Source organism: Pleurodeles waltl, chromosome 1_2 (genome assembly GCF_031143425.1).
Source record: "Pleurodeles waltl isolate 20211129_DDA chromosome 1_2, aPleWal1.hap1.20221129, whole genome shotgun sequence".
NCBI classification, from domain to species: domain Eukaryota; kingdom Metazoa; phylum Chordata; class Amphibia; order Caudata; family Salamandridae; genus Pleurodeles; species Pleurodeles waltl.
Window position 1 is genome coordinate 981,023,918 of NC_090437.1, and position 26,792 is coordinate 981,050,709.

Here is a 26,792-nt window from a genome sequence, read left to right on the forward strand (position 1 = left end):
TGATTTTTCTCACAAAATATCCTACCCCAGCATCTGGTTCTTCAGTTTCAAGCCAGCAAGGTGAACCCCAGTTCTGTCCCCACAGCTTCTTAGATTAGGGAGTGGGGTGTTTGGAAAACAGTTGTTCACTTCTGCTAGCCTGGCATTTAGATTGGTCACTTCATTCTGCTCATTGGGCTGAAATACATGTGATGTTTGGGACATGGCCAGTGGTATCTTGCAGTTGGTTTTGAGGACCTTAGAGCCTAACCATTCAGGATGGTGAAGGTGCAGCTAAATGCATTGTTTGTTCTGGCCTTCATAATACTAATGGGTTGGGAAGGGTGGAGGGCACCATGGCACCAGGAATGTTTCCACCCCACAGGATTTTCTGGAGATGTATAGGCCTCTCTTCTGGATGTGGCTTTTGATGGGTCATATCTGTTCAGCATAAAAGCTGATTTTGCCTTGGAATGTTTCAATCAAAGTAACGCCACAACCTGCTTTCTGGGTTCTTAGACCCCTGCCAAACAGTTTCTGAATCACATAAGAGACTTCCAAGGCTACTCAAAAGATCTGGAGTGTAGGCAGCATTGGTCTCCCTAACCACTCCTTCAGTCACCCAAGTGCTTTTGCGGCTGGGGGTGTGGATCAGGCAGGGCGACCTTTGTGCTCCTGGCATGCTGAGTGTATTCAGACATATTTTATATACATGGCATATTGAGAATGCTGTAGGGAGTGTCAACCCAAATGCCTCCAGGTATACCCCTTTTAAAGTTGTTCATTTGTTTGCTTATATCTGTTCTAGGTTGGAATATCCCTTTTTCCCTGTGCCAAAGTAGGTATAGTAGAATACTAGACTATTTGGGAATACCTGTTCTTCACATCATATATTCCATCTAGATGTAGGGTAGGCATTTCTTTGGTTCTGAAGAAACGCCAAAGATCCATTTGGGCCATTAGGAATGAAATGTGTCTACCCTACGACACCCACTCTGAGGCTGTCACGGTCCAAGGAGCCCAAACGACAGTACTCTCCCTTGATATTATTTCTTTCAAAGGGAACCTTTTTATTAAAATTGATTAAGTACCAATGAGACCGTTTTCAATTTGCCTAGCACTCAATGCAGCACACCACCTTACAGTCGCCATACCCTCTAGCACATGGATACTCACTAACTTTTGCTCGGGGGCCAAAATTGCAGTATGGTTTGCGGCCGAGGGCCGCACTGGAGTGACAGCGGGTGTGGGGGGGCGGGGCTTACAGGGGGCACAACCACCCCGCTATACGATAATGGCCGCCGTACGTAAATAGACGAGGGCCGCAGGAGCATGCGCAAACAAGCCACTATTGCGCATGCTCCCGCGGCCCTCTTCTATGTTTATATCCAGCGGCCATTATCATATGGCGTTTGTCCGACGTGTCCGCGGGCCGCCAAGGTAGGTCCTTGGGGCCGCTGGCGGCCCGCGGGCCGTACTTTGAGTACCACGGCTCTAGCACATCCATTGTTGCAGCAAATGAAAAGACCTCTGACAGAGACCCCTTGGGTGCCGGTTGGGCATTGTAGCGCCAGACCAACGAGGAGTAGTCCAATGATGCAGTATGACACATTTGGGTGTGTGAGGGCTCTACCTTCTGATCATTAGGATTCCCCTTTTTTTGTAGGGCATTAACCATCTTTATATTCTCACCTTTTTATAGGAACACCCCCCCCCACCCCCAATATGTATGTCTAGTAAAGAATCTAGCCAACATATAGGGTACACATGGCCCCTGACTTGCCTCTTAGTTCTCTTACAGTATTGTCATGAATGTGGGGGCAGGAGTTTTCTTAGTTTGAAAACTCACTTTAAAAATATTACTAAAGCATGTTGCGGTAGCACATTGTCATTCACAGATCACACATTTTCCATTGAAATTGCCACAAGTTTCCCACTTACATGCATTTTTACTAATAAAACTATATAGCATACAAATGATAATGCATGGAATTAAGGTTTCAGCCAATATTTATTATTTGCACACCACCAAGCAGAGTGTTCACTTTTGTTATGATCCTATTAAAACTTTGTTTCCATCACACTGCAGAATTAAAAAAGAAAAATCTTAAATGTTGACATGTTTTGCAATGTTAAGTTCTCTTACAAGTTTTAGGGAAAAAAACTGAAATCCTACTGCCTTTCTTTTTATGTTCCATGTATCCCAAAACGATTCAGACAGTTTGCTTCACAAAATGCTCTAACTTTGCAGACTGAGAAAGAAAAGTGAGTACCAATCTCTCAGGGCCAACCACAGTACTGAAACCACATTCATAGTCTACACAGACTACATCCACATGATCCTTGATGGAGAAACAAGATAGCCCTCATTCTCCTGGTTCTCTGCAGCATTTAACAGGATCACTCCCCATTAAGAAACTGCATATGAGTGACATCCAAGGAACTGTTTTTGCAAGATTTGCTCCTTAACGGCTATATCGCACGCTGTAAGCCTGGCCCTTTACTCCTCGGAAGCCTGAAAACTCATCTGCATAATGCCTCAAGGTTCATCGCTCAGCTGCACCCTCTTTAACTTGTATCTCATCCTCTCTGGGCTACGTCATTCATTTTCTCTCTCTCTCTCTCTCTCTCTCTCTCTCTCTCTCTCTCTCTCTTTCTTCTCTCTCTCTCTCTCTCTCTCTTTCTTCTCTCTTTCTTTCTTCTCTCTCTTTCTCTTTCTTCTCTTTCTCCCCTCTCTCTCTTTCTCCCTCCCCTCTCTCTCTTTCTCCCTCTCCCCTCTCTCACTAGAAGACTATGAAACATTCAGACCTCGGCAGCCAGACTCATCTTCAACCTGTGACAGAACTGTCATCACACCACACTTCAGCTATACAAACGTGTGCAATTTGAACTCCACACACATTTTCTCTCTCGCTCTTTTTCTCTCTTTTCCTCTGAAGAGTTTCATCTTGTTTCAGCTAGATAACTCCGCTCCCAGTACTCCTACTCATACACATCCCACGCATACACAGCACCTGATAGGGAGGATGGGCATGCTCTCATCACTCATAAAGCATGGAATGGCATCCCACGCCACAACAGAACCTCCTGTGTTTTTTAATTTAGCAAGCTGATCTGGCTTTTCTAATAACCAACCTACTCTACGGAGGGGCAAGAGCACACTTGTTTAGTAACAGGATAACCTTGTGAGTGACAGTGCACTTTAGCAATGCACATAATCTCCAGGATAAACATAAATTTGTAAGAAGACACAAGCTAACATTTGACCTCTGTCTTTGAATGAACAACAGATGTAACGATAAAACAATTTGAAAGTCGTTTTATTGCTTATTCACTTTCTGAATCTACAGAACACCTGTTCTTTGCCAGCTCGAGCTCATGCCATAAGGGTCCAGTAGTCCCTAAGAATAGTTTGCCCTGATAAAATCTGACTCGCTGTAGCAAGTGGGCAAATAGGTTTTCTCGAGGTTTGCCTAGCATCAAAAAGGTTGAAGCTAGCAATCTGCATACTGGTGCTACCAGTTGTTAATCCTACCGCGTCTGATGGTGCGGAAAGAGACAAGAAAGAAACTCATGTCAGTGCACAGGGGTGGCTCTTTTATGCGACTCCATTTTGTTACCTCAGGATGTAACTAAGTCAGGGTGGGCTTGTACAGTGCTATCTAGCTGCGCGTTGGAGCACTGCTGATGAGTTTTCCAGATCTAATCTGCCTGGGGAGTACTCAAACGTGAGTAGTCTGCAGTTAGTGTCCACCAGAAAGAGCGTTACCAAAGGTAAATAACGCTTTCTTGTCCACATCCCAGGCACAGCAAGTTTATTCTTCACCCTATTGTGTGTACCAGATATACATGAGCGGGCAAGTATGACGCATGAGACCGTCAATTTTTTTTTCCATGTAACCACGGAGTCTCAGCGGGGAGTCTGTAACCAAATGTGATCCATGGTCTCCAAATCCCTAGCAAACCCCACATCCTAAACCGTGTTCTAGTGAACGTTTTGGAAAGTGACAATATTGCATTGTCAGAACGAACAATGAAGAGTAGGGACTAACAAAGTTGCGTGGGCTGATTATCCAGACGTTAGTTCAAAAGAAGTAGGCGTGCAGTGCCATACATTTGTAGATTGCAACATAACTTTAAATTACACATCTCACCAACCAACGTTTTGCAGTAAAACAAAGCGAGAACACTGAACTGTTTCCTGATGACTAGCACTAACTGCTATTATCGCAGTCTCTCCGAATTTAAAAATAATAAAACAATCAACTTACAGCTGCTGTGTTGATAACCATCTCTGCTGACCGTTATATGGTTCTTTACGTCCCTTCAGTCTTGCGTAACCTGCACCACATATTTACGTACCCCGCACATAATTACCTGTACTCCAGTGAGGAGAGGAAAAGAGAGAACGAGAGAGAACACTCACACTCACACTAACACTCACTTTACACATTGCCGCTAAAATACGCCTAAGTGCTTGAGCAAGGGGGTGAGCAGGGGTTATCTAAGCTGTGTGACTCCCTTACCCTGACTAGAGTGAGGGTCCGAACTTGGACAGGGTGCAAACCACTGGCAACTAGAGACCCCATTTCTAACGCTCACTGTATCTATTATTTACACAAGCATATTTCTTTACTCTTAAGTAAATTATTCCCTTAATAATAAACCTTTTGCTTTTTTTTTTGTATGCCTTTTTCCCTTTTTTACATTTTGTTCTATACTTGTCCTTTTTTCATCCATTATTGTTATCTCAAAAAATTACTTTAAGGTGTTTTCTTCAGCGGAAATCGAACAGAATAACACTTTGTACTTTTGTGATATTTTGGGACTAAAGGGCATTTCATTGTGAAGATCTACCATTTCAAATTAGGTATAGATTGCCCCTTAGAATTTTTTTATCTTAAACAACACCCCTCAAACAATTTGCAACAAAGATATTAAAAATCATCAGTTTGGTCTGTCTCTAACGAATTGGGGAGTGCAATTATGATTGTCCTTTGCTCTTTTCTGGTCTTGACCCTATCGACTAATCTACTAACTTGAAAGTATTTTACTATTGACATCTGTAAAAAAGCAAGTTATTTTCTCCCAATGCTGATATATTTATTTTGCTTTTTCTAGCTGTTCAGTTAACTGTCTGCTGATGGTTCGTAGCTTAAAGCTAAACTCTGCCTCTCTTCTCGGAATCCACCAAATCACATGAATATTTTCTCTTCAGTGATACAGTAAGTAAAACATGAGTCTTTACTGGTGGATGTTTCTGGATTGTCACTGTCGTCGCTGTTGTCATTGTCCTGATTATTCCAGTGAGTGGAAAAGTGGGGAAGTTGTACTTTTTTATTTCAAATGCTGTATATTTGGATTCACCACACAGTCCATTTCGTGCATTTCCAAAATGTGTTTGTGTCCTTGATACATGCACCCACTGCGTTCGTTTAATAACTGTTTTCCTGCACATATGGTTATTTTCAAAATCATTTATATGTGATTTTTTTTTGTTTTGTTTAGTTTGAGACAAGGACTTTAAACTCTCTAAATTGTTGGCAGGTTATGCGCTTCCCCTCTTGGCCTCCCTACGTTTTAGCCACAGTTCACATACGTTCGCAATTCTGCTCGTCTCTCATGCTAACCAAGTGAACACTGATAGCACCTTGTTTGCAGGGTGAGAGGTACTCTCGTTGGCCGTTAGTATTCAAAATGAGCACGGGCATGCCTTTCTTGGGATGAACCAACTAGGTTTATACCTTTTTATATCGTTAATAGTTCTCTGAATGAATGATGTGGTCTGACACGACAGCTTTGACTTGTTTTTAAACGAGATGATTGCTCTTTTTATTCAGCTATCTTAGGGTGCCATTTGTGTTGGAAAACCTGATCGCTGGTTGGCCGCGACATAACATTACTTCAATAGGTTGTCTAAGTTCACTCCAGTTACTGCATAAAGTTAATCAGTAATTCCAAGAGCTTTAAGCCATGTGAATCTGTTATATGAGACGATCCCACTTCGTTCTTGTTTGAGAAGTTTAATGGCACACTAACAGAAGGGACCCATTTAGGAGGCCACTCTACATAATCCGTTCAGGGCCCTTACTCGCTGTGCTCCCTTGTACTAAAAGAGGCATATTCTGGCCAATTAAATCTGTGCAAACAAACGTAAAATAGAAGGTATGCTGGATGTCCTCCTTATAGTCTCATAAGGTGCCTTATGGTGACACAGCACGAGATCCACAACCCAACCTATACAGAGCAGCAACAGAACCCTCTAAGTTGTGGTGAATGGAAATTTTCTTTGTAGTGGCACACTTTAAAATAAAGATAGCTACAAATGCGTATTAGTTTGGTAGTGCCGCTATTGTGGGACCACCCCACACGAGAGTGCACATACTTTGACGGGTAAGGGGAATTCGTTCCTACAGTGTCGGAATGGTACGAACAAGCGTTCATTTGGTATACTGATTAAGACCACAGTCAATCTTCAGAGGTGTGTGTGTGTGTGTATATATATATATATTTTTTTTTAGCCCAACACACTTGGCAAACAAGTTTGTGTGGGAGCATATCGACATCTTTGGGGGGGGGGGGGAAATAAAACAAAGTGGCACCTCCAACAGTGAAGTGATGTCTACTATTTCCCTTTAGTAACCCCTCACTCTGACAGAATTGTAACGACGCCATTAGAAATTGTTTTCTTGCATGTCTCCATTTGAGGCAGGCTACTGCAGGAGTGGTTTACAAGTGAATGGTGATAAGCTCCAGGAGGCTTGTACGTGTAGGGCACGGAATCTAGGGTTATATGTAGGAACACTTTTTCCCCATAGACACAGAATGGGTAAAAACCTTTGCTACATCTGGCCCCTAATGTTTCTGTTGCAAAAGCTGCATAACAGTCTACATTGGTGGACTTCGCTTGATTTACTCAGAGGCATTTTGTAGAGGCATTTCTGATGGTTTATGCACCTCTCACTCTTCATGTAGAGAACACTAATTTACAATCTATGCCTAGGATGTCCATCTACAAAACACTTAAACTGCAAAAAGGGAAGGTCACCTACCTGCAACAATAGAATTACAATGCACTTTATCCTAGAAACACATAATACCATTTTACTTAGCCTGGTCAACTGGAGTGCTGTCACAGTATACAATTTAACACTCTTTTGCATCACTTGAAGTACTTTTGCCTTAACAATTACAACCTGCAAGATTGTATCCATATCATGATACAATTTTGAACCATTGTCCACATGAGTCGTATTGACCCTGCCTGTTAATGTCAAAAAACATTTCTTCATTTAAACAACACGCTTATTCAAGCCCAGGTTGTAGGATGGTGCTCAGCGTGTGATACTACAATAGTCTCATGCTGCAAAACTGGCCTTGTTGGCAAGTAACAGTTTCCAAATTTAGCACTGTGCCCATAAACGACCCTCTATGTAGACATAATAGAAAATTTTAAATTACTCAGATCATGATAGAAAGTTGAAAAAGGCGCAAGCAATACTTAAAGGTATGACTTTAGAGTCTTTTAGGAGAGCGAGGGATTTTGCCCCCAAAACACTGGCATCTCATTTGCATTTTTTTTATTTAATATTTAAAAAAATATTAAAAAAATATATATTAATTGTTTCTGACGGTCAGCAACTCAAAACAAGCATACCAATGTTATTTGTACATTTGACTTGCATAACGTGTCTATTTTATTCATTTACCCTCCTCCTGCCTTCTATTGAAACCAGCCAGATGAAGTAATGTTTTGATCCCACAAATACCTATGTGTTCTTTCTAGATGGTGTGTTGACATGTTTGCCTCCATGTCTTGTCTCAGGAGTTGCAGCGTCGGTGTCGTGGGCCTCCCTCAGTTTCTCCCTTACATGACAGGGCCTGGGGGGGGGGGGAAGAATGTTGAGGGGGGGGGGGGGGAGGAAATCTCCAGGTTTCCCATTCTAGCTCGTAGTTTTTACTCCATTAAACCTACACCATTTAAAATTTCCCCAGACAGTCCCTTGCTTCTCAAACCAACCTCTCTGCCTTCATACAGTGCGTCATGTTGATCTTCCATTGGGCCTATAACTTCTAGCTGTGCCCTGTATATGTTGGAAGCAGGACTCTTGAATTGGAGGTTATCTGTGTTGGAAGCAGGACTCTTGAATTGGAGATTAGAGTACTTAAAAATTGCCAGCGATACAAAAAATATCTGTAGTATCCCACTTCTGAGAAACTGCTGGTGGAGTTAAATACTTCTTGTTTTTGTGATCAATAGATGTGCGAAAGACCCACAAAAGGAGTCTGTAAGATACAGATATATCAGCTGGAGTTTAAATGTACAATTTCCTCTTGGTATTAATTCTGACTCTGGGTTGAAATCGTTCTTCTAGGAAGAACAAATTGAACTGAACTTGGATGGCATTGGTATTGGCTCTGTGACCTGCATGGAGACACTAGATGGAGCTTGTGCCTTTTTTTTATATAGTGAATGATTTACCTTTACTTTTATGTTGTTCTTAGGTGAAATAGTTTTTGCAAACAAATTGTATTGCATTGTTCAGTTATCTGATTATACTGTGGTTTGTAGAATTTTGTATTGTGCAAGTTTTTAATAATTGTATAGATGGATAAAATATAATTTTGAGTTTGTTTCTAAGAACTTTATTTACGTTTTGTGGAAGTTATATTTAACACACTTATTTTTGTTGGAGCAATAGGGTATCATTTATGCCATTTTTAAAAATGATTTCACTATCAATTTCAGTAGTTTTTATACATAGTGTCATGAACAATAATAATGATTCAACATTACCCCTTATTACTTCTGTGGACTATGGACAATGCTTTTATAACGCAACATGGAATCCATAAACCCACTCTGAGAAGGGCTGAAACTCTGAATACGTGTGTTGATGGGGTCCGAATGGAAGCTTGAAGTATTGCGGATCATCTCTGTTTTTTATATGAACTCGGAAATCAAATCACCTTTGATAGAGTCAAAAAGATTTGGACTCTTTTATTTGGTGTTCAGTTATCTGTTAGTACCATTTCTAATAGTGCAGTATAAGAAATAATGATGCACTACAGGAGTCAAGGTTCAGCTAAAGGCATCCATGCTTGAAGATGTTGTCTTAAGTGGTTTAAATTGTATCCACTCTGCTTCTGGCAGAAGCAGCTTCTGAGATTAGTGTAAACCATGTTTTGGTAGGTACTTGGCAGTCTGATAGGGCTTCACCCTTCCTTTGCTTTGGAAATATGCCTCAAGGGTAATGTGAGTAAGAGACAGCCAAAATGGTTCCCACCATCCACGAGTTATCAGCCTAGTTAAAGCGATAACTGGATAGAAAATGGTGTGACAATTAGCGTGTGCCGCCTCAGGGTGTGGGTGTACTTGCTTCCATTTTCTTACGATAATGGCATTACTCCTAGTCCTACTCCCTCGCCTTCCTTTTAACCAATGAGGTCTCCCGCCTCCCCCCTAGACCCTCCCTTCCCCTTTCAAACCTCCCCCCCCCACCCTTATCCCCTCCTGTACAAAAACCAAGCCCAAGCTGCAACTCGGACAGTCCGTACCGGGAGGGTGGGAGGGAACGGAAAAGGAAGGCGAGGGAGTAGGACTAGGAGTAATGCCATTATCGTAAGAAAATGGAAGCATTACCTCCCGTCCCTCCCTCGCCTTCCTTTTAACCAATGAGACATACCAAGAAACACACAGGAGACGGACATCGAGTTGCAAGACCTTTATTTTTAACATCCTGCACCAAGATCATCCCACAAATCACCTCATAGAGGATAAGACCCGGCGACTTAACACCGACTCCAAACTACCCAAGTCCGACAGCCTGTAATGACGCACAAACGTCGAAGGAGAAACCCAAGTGGCGGCCCTGCAAATTTCCACCACAGACGTCCCCTGAAGCTCCGCCACCGTAGCCGCCATGCCTCTGGTAGATCTCCCCTGAATCCCTTGAGGAGGAACCACCTCTTTCAAGGAATAGGCCAATAGAATTAAAGATCTCACCCACCGACTCAAGGAAGCCGTGGAAGGTTTTTCACCTTTGCGAGCCGGACCAAAATTAACGAACAGTGAATCCCCCTTACGAAAAGGAGCCACCACCCGCAGATACTCTAACAAAACCCTGCGTACATCCAACGAATGCAAACGGACCTCCTCCCTTGAGGAGGGATTCGGACAAAAAGAAGGAAGGATGACCTCCTGCCGTGAATGGAAAGAAGAATTGACTTTTGGAATAAAAGAAGGCACCGGAACCAGAACCACCCTATCGTGAAAAATCTTACAAAAAGGAAAGGAACAAGCCAATGCACCCAATTCCCCCAACCGACGAGCCGAAGTAATGGCTACCAAAAAGAACGTCTTCAAAGAAAGATTGGGCAAATCACAGTCCCCCAATGGTTCAAAAGGTGGCTCCGTCAACACATCCAAAACCAAGGAGAGATCCCATGAAGGAAAAGAACGTACCGGGCGAGGAAATAAATTAAAAAGCCCTTGAAAAAATCTAGGCATCAAGCGCCCTTCATCCTGAAGATTACGCCATGGTCCCCTGAAAGCCTGAATAGCTGCCCACTGTACCCGAAGAGAAGCCACTGACAACCCTAAATGAGCACCGTCCTGCAAGAACTGCATCACCTCAAAGATAGAAGCGCAGGTAGGATCCAACTCCCGACTAAAGCACCATGACGAAAACACCTTCCACTGTCGACCATAAGAAAGCAAAGTGGAACGTCTCCTTGAAGCCAGTAAGGTAGAACTCAAAGCCACAGGCACCCCCAGACCTGTCAATCCCCGTCGTTCAACTTCCAGGCCGTCAAGTGCAACCTCCTCAATGACCCCAATGGGAGGCAGGGAAACTCCAGGGGAGACGGACAAAGGGGCAGAGGCCACATCCTCCCATCAGCCTCAACAACGGGAACCAATTCGCCCTCGGCCAAAGTGGCGCAATGAGGATAACCCTGGACCCCAGATCCCTCACTCGTAACAGAAATGCCCTGAGTAGTTGAAAAGGAGGGAACGCATACAAAAGGCCCTGCGGCCAAGGACACGACATCCCGTCCACCTCCCATGCTTGGGGACACCGAAACCGGGAGCAGAAGCGACCCACTTTCGCATTCCCTGCGGACGCAAACACATCCAGCACTGGAAGACCCCAAAGCCGAACCAGATGCTGAAACAGAGACTTCCGGAGAGAGAAAAGTTGAGAGGAAGGAATCGCTCTGCTCAGCAGATCCGCCCGAACATTTACCACCCCCCGAATGTACGTAGCCCTGAGAGAAGGAACCCACTCCTGAGCCCACACAAAAATCTCTCTGACTAAATTGAACAGAGCCCTCGACCTGGTCCCCCCTTGCCGATTGACATAAGCCTTGGCCACTAAGTTGTCTGTGCGAACCAGAACCGCTGATCCCCTCAGGGAATCCTGGAAATGGACCAGAGCCAGGAATACCGCCCTCAATTCGCGCCAATTCGACGACCGACTCGCCTCCCGAGGGGACCAAAACCCCTGAATCTGAGCCGACCCCATCCATGCCCCCCAACCGGAGAGGCTGGCATCCGTCGTCACCACCACGGGTCTCAGAGGTGATAAAGACACCCCTACCCTCAGGTGGTCTGCATCCAACCACCATTGCAACTCTCTGTGAATCAATCCGGACCCTGGAACCCTGTCCTCCAGAGAACCGGACCCTGGTGCCCACCTTCTCAAGAACCATGTCATCAAGCACAGGAGATGGAAACGTGCCCAAGGAACCATAAATATCACCGATGCCAAATGACCCTGCAGCCGCAACCATAGAAGAGCTCGGGGAGCAGACATCAACAATACCTTTGTTACCAAAGCCTGGAGTACACCCAACCTTTTTTCTGACACAGTCACCAACCCTGGAAGTGTCTGAAACCGAGCCCCCAGAAAAACTAGATCCCGGGACGGCACTAAGTCTGACTTCTCCCAATTGATTAAAAACCCGTGGTTTTGCAGGACCCCCAGAACTTGGTCCTCCTGCCTCAGCAACAGGTCTCGTGATTGAGCATGAATCAAAATGTCGTCTAGATAAGGATGCAGAAACACCCCTTCTGAATGAAGCAAAGCCACCAGAGGAGCCAGCACCTTTGTGAAAATTCGAGGAGACGATTTTAGACCGAAAGGTAGAACGCAAAACTGATAATGGTCCTGACCCACAGCAAACCTCAGGAATTTTTTAGAGGATCTTGCCACCGGAACGTGTAGGTAAGCATCCTGTAGATCCAGTGACACCAGAAAGTCCCCTTGCCTGACCAATGGAAAAATAGTCTGAATGGACAGCATGCGGAAATGCACTGTCCTGATCCAGGTATTCACCTCCTTTAGATTGAGCACCGGTCGAAATCCCCCTGAAACTTTCTGCACAAGAAACAAGACCGAATAAGTGCCCAGGCCCCTTTCGTCTAGCGGAACGGGGGAAATGGCTCCCTTGACCAGTAAGTCCCGCACTCCGTCCAATAATGCTCTTCTCCGTGACCCCTCTGAAGGCAAAGGAGTGGGACGTACCCCTGAATCTGGAGGAACCCTCACAAAATCTATGACATAACCATTGGTCACAATGTCTAGAACCCAATGATCGTTTACATTGGCCTCCCAAGCTGAAAGAAAGTGACTCAGTCTTCCCCCAACCGGCCCTCTGCCAGGCCCACAGTGATTGTCAGGACCCCTTCTTGAAACCACCCCGGGTCGCAGGAGCAGACTTCTTAGGCGAAAAACGCGGCTGAAAACGCTGTTTCCTAAATGAAAAGGATTTAGCATCCCTAGTAGGAGAAGCTCTGGAATGCTTCTTCCACCCTTTACCCGAAGAAGAACCCCCTTTATAAGGTAAGGCATGCTTCCGCTCCTTAAATGCCTTGGAAAGCATGGATGGCAATAGATCTCCAAACAAGTTACGACCTTCAAACGGCAGTCTCAACAAGGCTGCCTTTTCCCCTGGATCAGCCTTCCAGGAACGCAACCAGAGGGACCTACGAGCCCCAATCAAAGACCCAGATGCCAGAGCCGAAGTACGGACCACATCAGAAGACACATCAGCCAACAATCTGGCCTGCTGCTCCAGACCAGCCAGGAGCTCTGAACATTCCGCCCCTTCCTGTACAGCCACTGCCAGTCTATCAAAGTCTTGTACCAATGACTGTGACGCATAAGCAGAATAAATCCCTGCCCTCCGCGCCAGATTCTCCGCAGCAAAAGCTCTCTTAAGACCTGAATCCACTTTACGGTCTGTGGCATCCGTAGGCACACAATCCTCCGGATTGACTGCCGTTTTGCCAATCAGCGTAGCCAAAATAGAATCCAGGCGTACTGAAGGAGGTAAAACCTCCTCACCCTCAAGCAAGTAAAGTTTCTGAAGGAATCTTGGAACCTGAGCCTTATCCACATCCTTCCACTCACGAAACACCATATCCTTCACAGGTCCCTGAAAAGGCATGGCAAACTTCGAAGGTGTCTGATATTGAGGAAATAAATGAGAATCCGAGTTTGTAGGTTGAAACACCGGGAAACCCAAATTGTCCCGAACATGTGCCATCACTTCCCACATTTCTTCTCTGGAAACATATTTCCCCCCAGATGACGTCGATGGGGCCTCATCCTCACTCTCCGATGAGGACTTCCTTGCCGCTACCGATGAGTGCGCAGGCTTAGGCTGACCAGTCCTGGCCACGCCTGCTTGCAGTGCCCTGGTAACAGCCACCTCAATCATATCCTGCACCTCCTCTCTGGACATGAGGGGAGTACCCCTGCCTGGTAACTGTGAGGTCTCAGGAGTAGCAATGCTAGCCTCACCTCCCTCCTCCGAGGAGGAGGAAGATACAATCCTACGTCTTTTTGCTGGAACTTTAGGCATGATAAACCACCAAATAACACTGACTCTCACCCCAAAAAACTACTCTGTATATAGGCACCTGGTCCTCCCCCCAACAGGGCTCCACCAATCCCTAAAAAGGTCAACTACTGTGGCCAAATTCATAAAAACCACGGGCAGAACGCCCGTCCTACCTGAAGAGCAGCTCAAAATCGAAGTCCCTCAGTTCCCCGCGGCTCCGCGGCGCGGAAACCCGGAAACTGACGCCCCAGCCACAGAGGGCCGGTAGACTCCGTCAGCCGGCCCCCAGTACACGCCTCCCGAGCAGCCATGCTGCTCGTCAAAGACGCGACCCAGCCGGCGCACTCCTCGCGGAGCTCCGCGTCCCGAGGAGTGCCTCCACCGACGACCTCCAGGCCCCGCCGTGCAGGTATGAAAGGGAGAGAAAACCGTCTAGTGTGGACTAGACAAAAGAACAGGAGGGGATAAGGGTGGTGGGGGGGGGGGTTTGAAAGGGGAAGGGAGGGTCTAGGGGGGAGGCGGGAGACCTCATTGGTTAAAAGGAAGGCCAGGGAGGGACGGGAGGTAATCACTATTCCTAGTCCCCCCCCCCCTCCTCAAGTGGCATCCTTTAAGCAGTACTTAAGGCACCGAAAAATTACTTTTTTTTTCAACCCTTTTTTGTGCCATTTCATAATTTTCCCTCATCACTGTACACAGTTTTGGTTAACTCCCTTTAGAAGCAGTTCTGCATCTTTACACAAGACGCCATTCCCCCTAGTTGTATAGGCAAGAAACTAGGCGTTCTGGACAGATCATAAACATAACTTTTACTGTTCTATACATTTCTTTGTTTTTACTGTTATTCAGTTTAAGGCTTTCTAACCCACGCTATTATATTGGTTTACATTTCTGAGTTTCTTTCTCTTTATTGGCCACCCAGCATCCCATCTCTAAATGATTCCTCTAAAAAATTAATTATCTGCTAACGTCAGTCTCGGACACTTTATTTTTATCACCTGAAACCCTTGATGGTCATTTGTGGATTCGTACTATCTGAATAGTATTGTTTTTGGAAACTGAATTGGGGAAAACATTTTACACACATATAAACATATTATATATATATATATACACACACACATTTCATTGATTGCTCAAGCATATGTTTCATACAAGCACATAATAAGTTTACAGCATCATTATTACACCAAGCAATACCATTGCCTCTGCATTTTCTAATGTTTCTGGGGGCTGCCTCCTGTTGTAGATCAGCCCCTCCTACTTAGCACACCAGTCCATTGCAATTTGCCACCATGCTGCATCGCCCAATGCTTTGCAATGTGTCATTTGGCCAATAATGTCCCAGTTCCAACCAAAGTGTGTTCTCCTACAGGTATACACTTTAAAGTATATCATCAGTGTGCAAATAGTGCATTGCTTTTAGTAGATATTCCTTAATGCTAAATCCATCTGTGCAATGTTTGTATGGTATTTTTGGAAATATGCACAGTAATTACTCAGCAACGTTCTTGTTACATTGATCTAATTATGCAAGTTGGTTAAAATCCAAGTTAAGTTTTGAGGGTGATGCTAATGCTTCAATCCATTCACCATAAGAAATAATGAAGACGACCTAGTATGGCTGCATATTAAGTGCAAAGAGCAGTACGTGTGATAAGCATTATCTTTGAATGCAGGCCCATTCTCCACCCTCATACTGCGTACGAGTTGGACTTTATCAGCACAGCTAAACTGAACGCGTGTTTTATTAGAGAACATATACACCCATAAGCTCTTAAAGCTTTGCAGGCTGTCTCTTGATTGGGCCGGCCACGGTATGGCACTTTGTACTAGATTATTTTATAGGCGTGCTTACCTTCAGTACATATTGCATTTATTTCTTCAGCTGCTGTCGTTAGGTTTTGTTATCAGTTTGCACAGCTAGTGTTGCTTGAAGCTCCCTCCCAGCATCTGGCTCCTGACCCGCGTGCTGTCTGGCACCTCCCGAGCTCTGCGTGACGTCACTATGTAAAGCCGCGCGCACGGGCCACCTCCATCGCGCTTGGTGGAAGTTTGCACAGCCACTTGGGCGTGTGTTCGTGGTCGCCTCAGGCTGCCGATTTCAGACCACCCTTGGAATGTAGTTCGAGAAAAGCAGAATGGATTTTTTTAAGAAAGTGGTTCCATCCGTTATGTCCGGGGACGTAGTGTTGGATGTGGGAAGCACAGTGCGTGAAAGTTCACCCAAGCTATTGAAAATGAGGAGGGTGAGCCTGCTGTCTCTGGGGCAAACCATAGACGAGGACGAAGTGGCCGACTTTAAATTCACTAACTTCAGAAGATACAAGCGCCGTCCTCCAGGTAACGTAAAAACAAATTACCATATTTTTGTTTTGTATGTAGGTCATCGGACGCGGACAGCATTCCCGCTTCCTACACAGTCGCAGGTCGCCACAAGGAAAGCACCCTAATTTTGATCCGTTAACTTGCTCCCATAATATCACACGTTAGTATACGGATATCCAGCTGCTCAACCCCACTCGGATTCACAGAAATACTTAATTTGTAATGAATAAACACGAAGATCTCAGAGTTCAAGGAAATAGACCTAACCGATTTACATTTCATTTCCTGTAGTAAATGACCACTAGACTCCTAGAAAAGCAAAATGTATGAATGCTTGTTTTTTAAACTAATTTTGTGAGATCACGTTTACAAAATGCGCAGGAAGTGTACACGGTTTCAAGATGTAGACTGGGTTATGGATGTGTGTGTAATTGGAGGTTGATTGACCTACCCTATGTCAACTTGTATGTGGTGCAGCACCGTTTTCTAATAGTTATTACATTTTGACACCTGTTTGCAAAGTAAAGTGTAAAACTGAGATTACACAATCATATTTTATATAAGAAAGCGGCATGATTGTTTTTGTGCATAAAGCTGTGTCATGTGAAAGTTGTTGGTTTAACTCATTGTAGGATAATTCAGAATCCCTCCACATACTGAGAAGATTCCTTCACCCTATCTAGTCCTAACCAATCTATTTTGATCTGCAGATTGATCTTTCTTATTGAAAATACACCTAGATTAAGATCTAGAACTGCACATTTGTACCCACTGCTGAATCCACCAGGCCTCGCTTGTTTTCTTGCTCTTATTAACTAACCTTTCACCACCACACTTTCTCCTTCACCATAACGTGTATCTCTGCCCCACCCCCAACCTCGGCACTGACATTACTGTTGTATGTTTAGTTCACATATTCCTTGTATGGTTTAAAGTTGAAAAACGCACTAATGCTGTGTGATGCAGTTGGAGGTTATACAAATATCAAATTAAGTACAGGTTATGCACTCGCTGACCAAACAGTGTAATTGCCAACATATTATATAATATGTAGCATGGCAGCTTGTACCTTTTACACAGACGAAGAACCCTACCACAAAATTCCTAAATGTTTCTTCATCAAACCGCATCAAAGTTATTAAAGATCTATATTGGGATCGTTCATAGGATTTTTATTTTTATAATCTTTACTAACTGATTCACTGGTACAGGAAGTACATGGTCCAACTCTGTGTCGGAGCTTGCTTGGTGGGGGTAAAGGCTATCCGAAGTTGTTTGGTGGGATCTAAGGTAAGATAGCCCCTCTGCCCTAAATATCTCCTGAAATATCAGGTTTGTGCAGCTTGGCACAAGATGGCCTACTTGGGGAATCTGCACAAAGAGGAACCACCTTGAGATGTTTGAATATAGCCAAGTGTTTAGTTGGTGTTCTAGAGTATATGAGCATCTCATGCATCCTGGAGTGAATTGACAACTCATTCCTGTATGAACTCTGTACTCCTTAAATTTGCATCTTGTATTGCAAACTTAACAAAAAAAATTGGTAGCAAATTTAAAGGGAGGATAGTGAGCAGGGCCTAGTTTAAATGATTTGAGTCCTTTTTACAATCGTTACCTTGCACCTAATTGAAGTGGGTTCTCGGCATGGATCCTGTGATGCATTGGTAGGCCAAGAAGGCCACCTTAAAAATGTTACTATCTTAGATTGTGTGGAGATTCTTCCAGAGCACATTCATATTCTGTTCTAGGCCGGCACATACTGCAAGTATGCTGCTGATAGTGAATCTGCTGCTCATCTCGAAGTATGCATTGGTTCCATCCAAGACTGTAGGAAACCAATGCTTAAACTGTAGTTCCTTGTTGCTTCCAACTCCATAAATACTAATGTCCAGTTGATGTGAAATTTGTGACTCACTCACAAAGGCACGACAGATGGCCACATCTCTTGTGATCTTCCTTGACATCAAACTGAACATAAACACCCATATCAGTCAATCAAATAAATCAATCATTAATTTGTATGGCACACTTATCACCCTTGAGGGTATCTAGGTGCTGTGTCTACTGCATAGGTCTGAGACGGACCTCAGTAGAAGAGCCAGGTCTTGAGCTGCTGCTGAGATTGAATATGTAATGCGGGCAGGGGTCCATGGGTGATCCTGAGTGGGTGATCTTCATGATGTCTCCGGTGTTCTGGGTGGTGAACTGATTCAATTTGTAGAGTTTGTCTTGGAAGGGGAATGGGAGCAGTTGAGGAAGTTGATGGTGTCTGCTGCAGTGGGCTGGGATGCGAAGGTTTTATAGATGGTAGAGATTTTGTTCTGCAAGTAGGTGGCAAAGGCGTTGCACAGTTCCTTCCTGGGTGGGAGGGCTATGGTCTTCTCTCCTACTGTTGGGTTAGTGAACTCCTTGATGATGAAGAGTTCATTGCTGTGTTCAGGGCTGGCTTGGATGTGAGTGGCTAGGGCCTGTTTCCTGGTGCCTTTAGGAGTTTGTGTTTCTAGCTGAGTGTAAAGCCACAATCAGATCTGCTTACTTCACATGCTCAGATCAGTCAAATGTTTCCTGTTGCAAAAAGATTTAATGGAAGTTGTGCAAGCACTTAACGGTTCCTGTCTATAAAATAAAAGTTCCCTTCCAATCTGCTAGACTTGATTCTACATCCATCAGCTACACTGATACTGAATACCAAATGGAACTAAAACCTCACCCCATCCCAAAGACTATTTGTTAGCTAGGTGGTTGCCGCACGGGCACTCGTTTTTGGGTACTGGGACTTTTTTTTCATCAGTGAGCTTTAACCCAGGGCAAAAGAGAGAAAGGGAGGAAGAAAATGCAGGGGTGACAAACAACCTGCAACTTTAGGATAAAGAGACAGGAAGTGTAGGACAGTGCAAGAAAAATGTGCGAGTTGGTATAAAAATTTTAGGCAGCTGTGGCATGTCAAGCAGGGTATTTGGCGAGCTGCTAAGAAAATATTTATAACAAATTAAGGAGTGCCCCTATAGTACCTTTCACATAACGTAACCATAAATGGAGGTTGAAAATCCAAATCCATGCTCTGACTGGGAAGGCCTCACTTCAGGGCCCTGTCTACTGGTCTTTCTCTGGCTGTGCTCTTAAGAAATGGAACAAGCTAACAAACACAATTTGGCTAAAAAAAAAAAAAAACTCATGAAAAATTGTCTGGATAAATGATATTCACTCCTGCCCCCTATCCCTACAATAACCACATCACGTGTACCCTCTAAGTACTATCTACAGGGGAAATGTATGGAAATGGATGTCAGCCTCCAGGTACTATATTCGGTGATCTTTATCCTGCACATTAATATGCCGTCTTATTCCTTTTGTCTGCTATTACGATATGCTGAGTTTTTTTCCATATGTCTAATTTCTACATTCTTGATCCATTTTGTATTTTTTCTTTGTGCATACAAACAACTGTTTTATACCTTACTGTATGTTTTGTTTATGCTCTGGAAGTTCATTTGTAAATCTCTAGGGTCCTACTAGGAGGAATCAGCACTGTAAAATTTAAGACATAAAAACCTGAAAGGCACATTTCAGTAACTGGGTTCATGCCAATCCGTAGTATATCAGGGTGGTTTAGTGAGCATAAAACATTACAACTGCATATATATATTGATAGCTCCCTTTAACTTTGACAAACACGTGGGCATTAAATAGCTTGTTCGTTTGGGAAAGCCCTGTGGGATAAAATAACAAGCAAGCAGAGTGTTTGCTGCTTACGAGATTTGAGACCAGTAGACCTTAGGGTTTTTAAAATGTTTTTGCGCTAACTTTTCACAATCCTATACAGAACGCTTGTCCATGATAAAGATTTAAATGCACTGGGCAGAACATTTTGCTTTGTGATTCTAACACCCACCCTCCTCGGATTGACATGCATTATTCTGTCATTTAGTGGTTGGATCAAGAATTGTCTTTTTTTATTTTTTTTTGGTACCTGGGAGATGTCTACCATTTGGTGTACTGTCCATCCCTCCGACATCAGATGTCTGCCCGGGAAATCTGGTTACCTGTCGCAATCTTCCGATGCTTTATTCCACTCTTTAGTCTGAAAGTGAAAATGTAAAAAACTGTTGGGGAAATTCAATATTTTGTGAACAAATTATCACCCAAACACAGAATTATAAAGCAGTACAAAAGTAAGAATGCTAATGTCAAGGGAAGAAGTTGTCAACTGAGTATTTTTTTATTTTTATAAACGAATGCGCGTTGAAAGGGCATGAGCAATAAGGGTCGGAAAATGTACATCTGGGATGGAGCATATATCCCTTTTATATTCTGCCCAAAATGTCACTACAAGTTTTTGTAAACTTTGTCTGCTGAAGACCCACAACCTGGAGGGCTGGTACGTGCAGAGTTTCCACCCATGACTCTGAAGTAGAGGTGGGCTTATTTTGCAATAGCACAGTCACAAATAACATTGTTGGCAGTTCAGTGATGGGGTGCCAGGTAACACAAGAGCAATGCTTACTCATTCAGACTTGAGACTCTCCGAGGCTTCCATGACACCAACGACGGCAGTGGTCAAGGATACAAACAAATAGGAACCCCACTAGTCAGTCAAATAATAAAACATTGGTGGAAAACCCTCAGAACCAGCCTTAACTCTGAAAAGAGTTACACTGCGACAGGGACAAAGATCCCTGCGAGGAGGAGGCCTTGTGCCGAAGAATAAGTGCATGACATTGAACAGAGCTTTGTGATGTCTAGAAAAAGAAACAAAGGCTCGAAGCCTGAGTGGAGGCCTTTGTGAAGAGGGAGTTTAGTATTCCCCTTGAGTGATGTGAAATGTCCTTCTAGAGCTCCAGCCAGAAAGACTATGGGCTCAGGTGTTATCAGAGGATCTATATCCACCTGTTTCCAATCAAAGAGGAGAAAGAAGAGGAGCTCTTCTGTTACAAGGGAACCTCTCCACCCCCATGGTCGGTTTGGTTAGTGTTTTCTGCAAAAGAGAAAAAGGGCCAGCCGTACATAGAAACAGGCTCCTGAAGAAGGGATGGACACTTTACACTCAAGGTCCTCCCAACTAGACAGTGTGCAACACCCTGGTTAAAAAAAAAAAAAAAACAGTGGACATGTATTGAGTACAACTAGAGAAAGAAAAGCCACTTGTTTTCTCCTAGAAATTTTCCTACCAGCACAGAAGAAAAGCAGTTCCTCCCAATGCTACAGAGCATCCTTGATCAAAGATTATGGGCCTTTAGGGAATCGGCTTCAACCAGAGCTGTGTCACTGGGGGTGGAGAAAAGAAAATAAAGCACTCCTTCCTAGACTTGCCTTACATGAGGCAATGTAGGGATTTAGTCCATTGTGGCCACCGTACCCAAAAGGACTAATGCTCCCACTACCGGGGGCCCCACCAGGAAGAGAGCAGGATGGTAGAGCGAAAAAGGTTAATCATCAGCCATCTAATGGCGCATTGCCACATCTAATTCCCTCCTTAACAAATATGGTTACTAGCAGTGGGAGGAGGTGGAGGAGCTAATGCAACTCCTTCCAGAGCAATACCAATGCAGGACAAAGAGGCTCATCCAGGAAGGCAAAGCAATTTCCAGCACATGCATCAGGTTTGCACTGGATGCAGCACATAAATAAAGCAGACAACTATATGAGTACACTGCCTTAAGGAGACATGCATGGCTAAGAGCCTCTGGATTATACCTCTACTGTATACCTCTGGATTATTACCCTTAGTGGATGAATACCAGTTTGGCCCAGCAGTAGACATCCTTCTGCAACAGATGAAAAAAGACCTCCAGAATGAAAAAGCCAGGAGAATTTTCCAATTCAGGAGGCCCTTCTGAGGAGAGCCGGTGCAACGATTACCTTCTCCAGTAAGAGGAGGATCACAACCAGTCATCCGTCATACCTGTTGTTTTCTGCACAAACCAGCTCCCAAAGTATTCCAGGGGTAGTACTTCAGCTCAGCAAGTCTGCCCTTTTGAGGAAGAGCTAGGGGAAGAGATGCCCCTCCGTAAAGAGCAGGGCATCTGATCAAGTGACTTATCGGGCTTCTTACAATTCGTCACATCCAAAAGGGGGCAGAGTCTGAGGCTTTCTCAACAAATGGAAAACAAATACCTCTGACAGACTCTAAACGCCATCCAGCATGGCTATTGTATCGAATTGTTAAGATCCTGACCGAGCAAGGCCTTGCAATAAGGAGGAGAGGCTCAAGAGGTCAAGGGCCTCATAAACAAGCATGCAATAGAACGGGTCCCAAAAGACCAGGGAAACCATGGGCACTACTGTTTATTTCCTGGTACGAAGACCAGACAGGAGCACTGAACATGCAATAGTCCTCTGGCTACTGATACATCACCCATAATGTACTTACTGCACGTGTCCCTAATGCAACCATGGTCTAGGGCGGGTTGTGCACACTGGATGAGTTCGCCTCTTGGTTACACTTTCCCTTTACTTCTTAAATTTGTGTATGTTAGCTAAAAACATTCCCTGTTCAAAGGAGATTTTTGAGAGCCTATTTGTTATGCTCTGTGGAAACCAAGTATCTGTCAGACGTTTTCCGAGCAACAGGCTTACCTGCCTGATGATTTAAATAAAAAGATCGTGGTACTTTGGTAATTGCGTCAATCAGTTGAGTGCTAACAAAACCATGTGAAGGGTGCATGTATGTTACACTAACTCCATACTTGAAATTCTTTGGACTTATTTCTCTAAGCGTCCAATCCACAGATTTGTGATTTTATCCTCGTCGAGGGCAGTGAAAAGTAAATTATTATGTACGTGTACTTTAAAAAAAAAATTTGAAAGCTGCATCTGGCAGACTTTCTCACATTCCCAATGTAAGTTAGGTTTTATGGCTTGTACATAAGCCACAACTTCCTTGGCACTTACCAACTGAACAAAGAGATAAACTGCAGAAAACCCATAAGAGTGCCTTAGGGCTGCTGTTTGGTGGTTGAGACGTTCAATGATTTGGGGGGTTTTCACATTAGGTAAGATAACGTGGGGGGTTGTATTTAGAATAAAACGTGGTCATAATATGGTATCTGCGTGCACAATTTATCCTCGTGGGTAGTTCCTGTCTTTACAGTTTCTTTGACTGAGTCCTTGGAGCAGATCTTCCTTCACCATATTTATCAAAGGTTCTTCAGTGTATTTGGTGTAGCTTCGTATATTTTCAGTGCTGGGTTTGCCTCCTATTCTAGTTATTTTGAAGTACCTTCTAAAACATGCTGTGTGCTCAGTTTATCTCTTGAGATTTGGTGTTTGTGCAGCGCACATACCACGGCCAGTGTGATGTAATTCCTGGTTACGAGGTGGGTATTGCTGCTGCCACCCAGCCCTGGCTGCAGGCTACTGAAGAGGACCTAAATTATAGAGAGAGAACTGATCTAAGCAAGCACAAATTTTGTGGGGGCGTGGGGGCTGTGAATTTATGGACCCTACATCAGAATGTTGGTATTTCGTGCTTGCTCTGGTGCGGTGTGCTCACTTCAATAGTAAAAATATTGCTCATTTTAATTGAACAGTGTTTTGGTGAGGTGCCCCTGTGGTATTTACCTCGCCTTCTGCACCCTTTGCCAGACGACGCTCTTCTTCCTCTTGCCTCACCTCCTCTTGCCTCCACCGCTCTGGGAGGGACTCCTTGTGTGAGATTTGTTAAAAGGGAGGGGCCGTAGCCTGGAGGAAGAAAAGTGCTTTGTCATGATCACTTTTTTGAATATAATTTTCCTGCTGAATGTTTACACTCCAAAGCAAGGTAATTTTTTAGATTGGACCACTAAAATAAGCATTTCCTGTGTTTAATGTTTTTGAACATTTGATTGAGGAACACGTTTCACGAGGTACCCACGCCTTGCGAACATCCAGCGGCTCCCCCGGTAGGCGCTCTACTGTTGCTTCTACCTACTCGAGGAGAGCCCGATTTCAGTGCGGCTAATGAGTTAGATACTAAGTCCGTAAGGGGCGAGAAGTATGAAAGTGAAATGCCTTGTAAGATGCCTGGCCTGTAGTACTGAGGGAGTGATATAGGTTTCGCTGAATAAATATCTACTATCTTTTGTTGGAAGTGGAGTGCTAAACTGTTGCTATGTTGTTGAGAGGCGTCCAAGAGATCACTGTGCCTGTTAGGCAGTTCATCCTCTAAGTATTTGAAAGATCTCCTCAAGGTGAATTGGAGGACTGCTCAATTCTTGAGGCATAGTAGGTAGACTGGGCTAACTTAATTTCCAAATGGAAATGTCTGATTGCATTCCTATGATACCCCTTTAAAGAGGGGTAATAGGATTTTCTCAATTTCCTTTTGAGGCCCTTACAGTCTTTTTAATAGGTGGAGGTGAGGGGAAAACCAAGAAGCCTTATTTTGTCGGGTCCCTGCTTCAGTTGAGTAGGGGAGTGCTATATCTAAGGTTTTAGTAATCCACCCATTGAATGCCTCTGAGAAACCAGCAATATGATCAGTAAAGGTTGGTTTCAGTTTTTCAAGGGTGTTGGTCCAGTCGCTTGCTTTAAGTTTGCGCCAACAGCAGTAAGGGTGCGTTATAGTAGGAGAGGGGTCTGCAGATAACAGAAGTGGCAAGATTAAGTGTTAACAAAAAATTATCTGACCAGACCAAAGGGAGAGGGGACATGGAAGTTAAACCCGGCAGTGTTACTAAAGAGCAGGTCAATGGTGTGGCCTTTAATGTGTGTAGGACCACTGACTAATTGAGCCAGTTCCAGACCAGCCAGATCACATAGAAGGGATCTGACAGCTGGATTGTCCATGTCCTCTGCATGGATATTGAAATCACCAAGTAGAGTCAAATATATATATTTTTTTTACAAATTTAGATCTGAAATGTGGTCAGAGCGGGATTGTATGAAAATATCGGAGGGTCTCGGAGGCCGATAAATCAAAGCCCCCGAAAATGTATACTGGGGATTAAGGGTGAAGGTAAAAAACATACACTCACAACCAGGAAGCAATAGAGGCTGGGAGGTCAGTTTTACCGAGTCCCTATAGATAATGGCAATTCCTCCACCTCCAGAGGCGCTTCTATCTAGCCTATTTATGGAGTAACCATGGAGTGCCAAAACCACATCAGGAGATGAAGCCATGTCTCAGTAAGGAACGGGGCTGTTAGTGAGAGTTCATTCAAGAGAAGATGGATGTCGAGTTTATGCGCTGCCAGTGACCGACAGTCAAGAGGAATAAGCTAATCAATTCCTCCTGAGCTAGTGGCCCTATCCCAGGATCAAGGTGGGGGGACCAATGACAATTTCTGCATGACCAAACTGGATTTACAAAGTCAAAGTAGTGTTGGCAAGCTTCCTCACAAATAGGTCTAAGGGTACGTAGGAGGTCAGTAGAATAAGTTACTACCTCTCCTGTAGTTGGACCAGAGATTCTGGCCCCTAGACCCATACTGGCGCAGACAGGCTTGCCTTAGGCGTGCTGACGAGAGCTCGACTCCGTGGACGTCGGATCGACTGAAGAGGTAGAGGAGGCAACAGACAGCTCACAGGTAGGGAGGGGGGCTGGGATCAATATAACCTGCAATAAAATCTGGATGTTAGACCCCACCAATGTTGGAGAAGGCTAGAAACCACCTGAGGCCACTGAACATGGACCTGTGGGGGTCAGGGGAGGATTATAAAATTAGGTAGTTTAAAATGGAAAATACAATCAATATAAAAACTGAACAGCACAGGTAAAAGTCTTACATCCTTTTTCTAAATAAACCTCTGCATCGCGCATGTTTTATGGGGACTGAAGGGCAGGAGGGTCGACAGGAGCGCTAACCAAAATGGCGGCTCTAGAAGGCCCCAGGGGAGGAGGAAAAGATGTCGCCCTGATGAGAGCTCAACTCTGGACGGAGGATCGACTGAGGGGGCAGAGGAGGCAACAGACAGCTCACAGGTAGGGAGAGGGGTGGGCTGGGAATAATATAAACCGTAGTACAATAGGGATATAAGACCCCACCAATGTTGGAGAAGGCTAGAAACCACCTCAGCCCACTGAACACAGACCTGAGGGGGTCAGGGGAGGATTAGTAGCACACCATGTTAGAAAATTGTCACATTAATTAAATACATTTCCATTCAAGTACCTGTATAAGCGTTTATTGGAATGTATGGATTCAGTCATGGAAATAAAGTATTTACTGCATGATTAATTAAGTCAAGATTGACAATTCTTAAATAATCAAATGTTTAACTTTTTGTTGTGGCAAAAGGTCTGTCTTCTATGTATATTGTGAAGGCTTCCTGTTTGTTGAGTTTACCAACTTTGTTCTGAGTTGCAGCAGAAATGTTTTCCATAACATAAGTAGTCTACATTGGTGTGGGTGAATGCATAAGCTCTCTGGCCTGTTATAATCTATCTGTGGACTTTTATCCACTTGGAAGGAAATGCCTCATTCGCATGGTTACCCCCTAACTTTTTGCCTTTGCCTTTGCTGATGCTAAGTTATGATTTGAAAGTGTGCTGGGACCCTGCTAACCAGGCCCCAGCACCAGTATTCTTTCCCTAAATTGTACCTTTGTCTCCACAATTGGCACAACCCTGGCACTCAGGTAAGTCCCATGTAACTGGTACCCCGGGTACCAAGGGCCCTGATGCTAGGGAAGGTCTCTAAGGGCAGCAGCATGTCTTA

At 44.2% G+C, this 26,792-nt stretch overlaps 1 protein-coding gene across 11 annotated transcripts in view; it reads left to right on the forward strand.

Moving 5' to 3' along the window:
• Nucleotides 1-26,792, forward strand: part of FRYL (FRY like transcription coactivator) — a 1,894,812-nt gene that overhangs the window by 71,415 nt on the left and 1,796,605 nt on the right. For 4 of the 11 annotated variants that reach the window (XM_069201512.1, XM_069201518.1, XM_069201525.1 and 1 more), the window contains exon 1: nucleotides 15,890-16,170. The exons of 1 other annotated variant lie outside the window; for it this stretch is intronic. In XM_069201512.1, the coding sequence (XP_069057613.1) occupies nucleotides 15,969-16,170 (202 nt within the window). In that variant the 5' untranslated portion in view covers nucleotides 15,890-15,968. Of the gene's footprint in view, nucleotides 1-5,100; nucleotides 5,205-15,889; nucleotides 16,171-26,792 lie in introns of those variants that run through there. 6 more of the 11 variants (XM_069201530.1, XM_069201536.1, XM_069201576.1 and 3 more) reach the window with 2 other exon arrangements.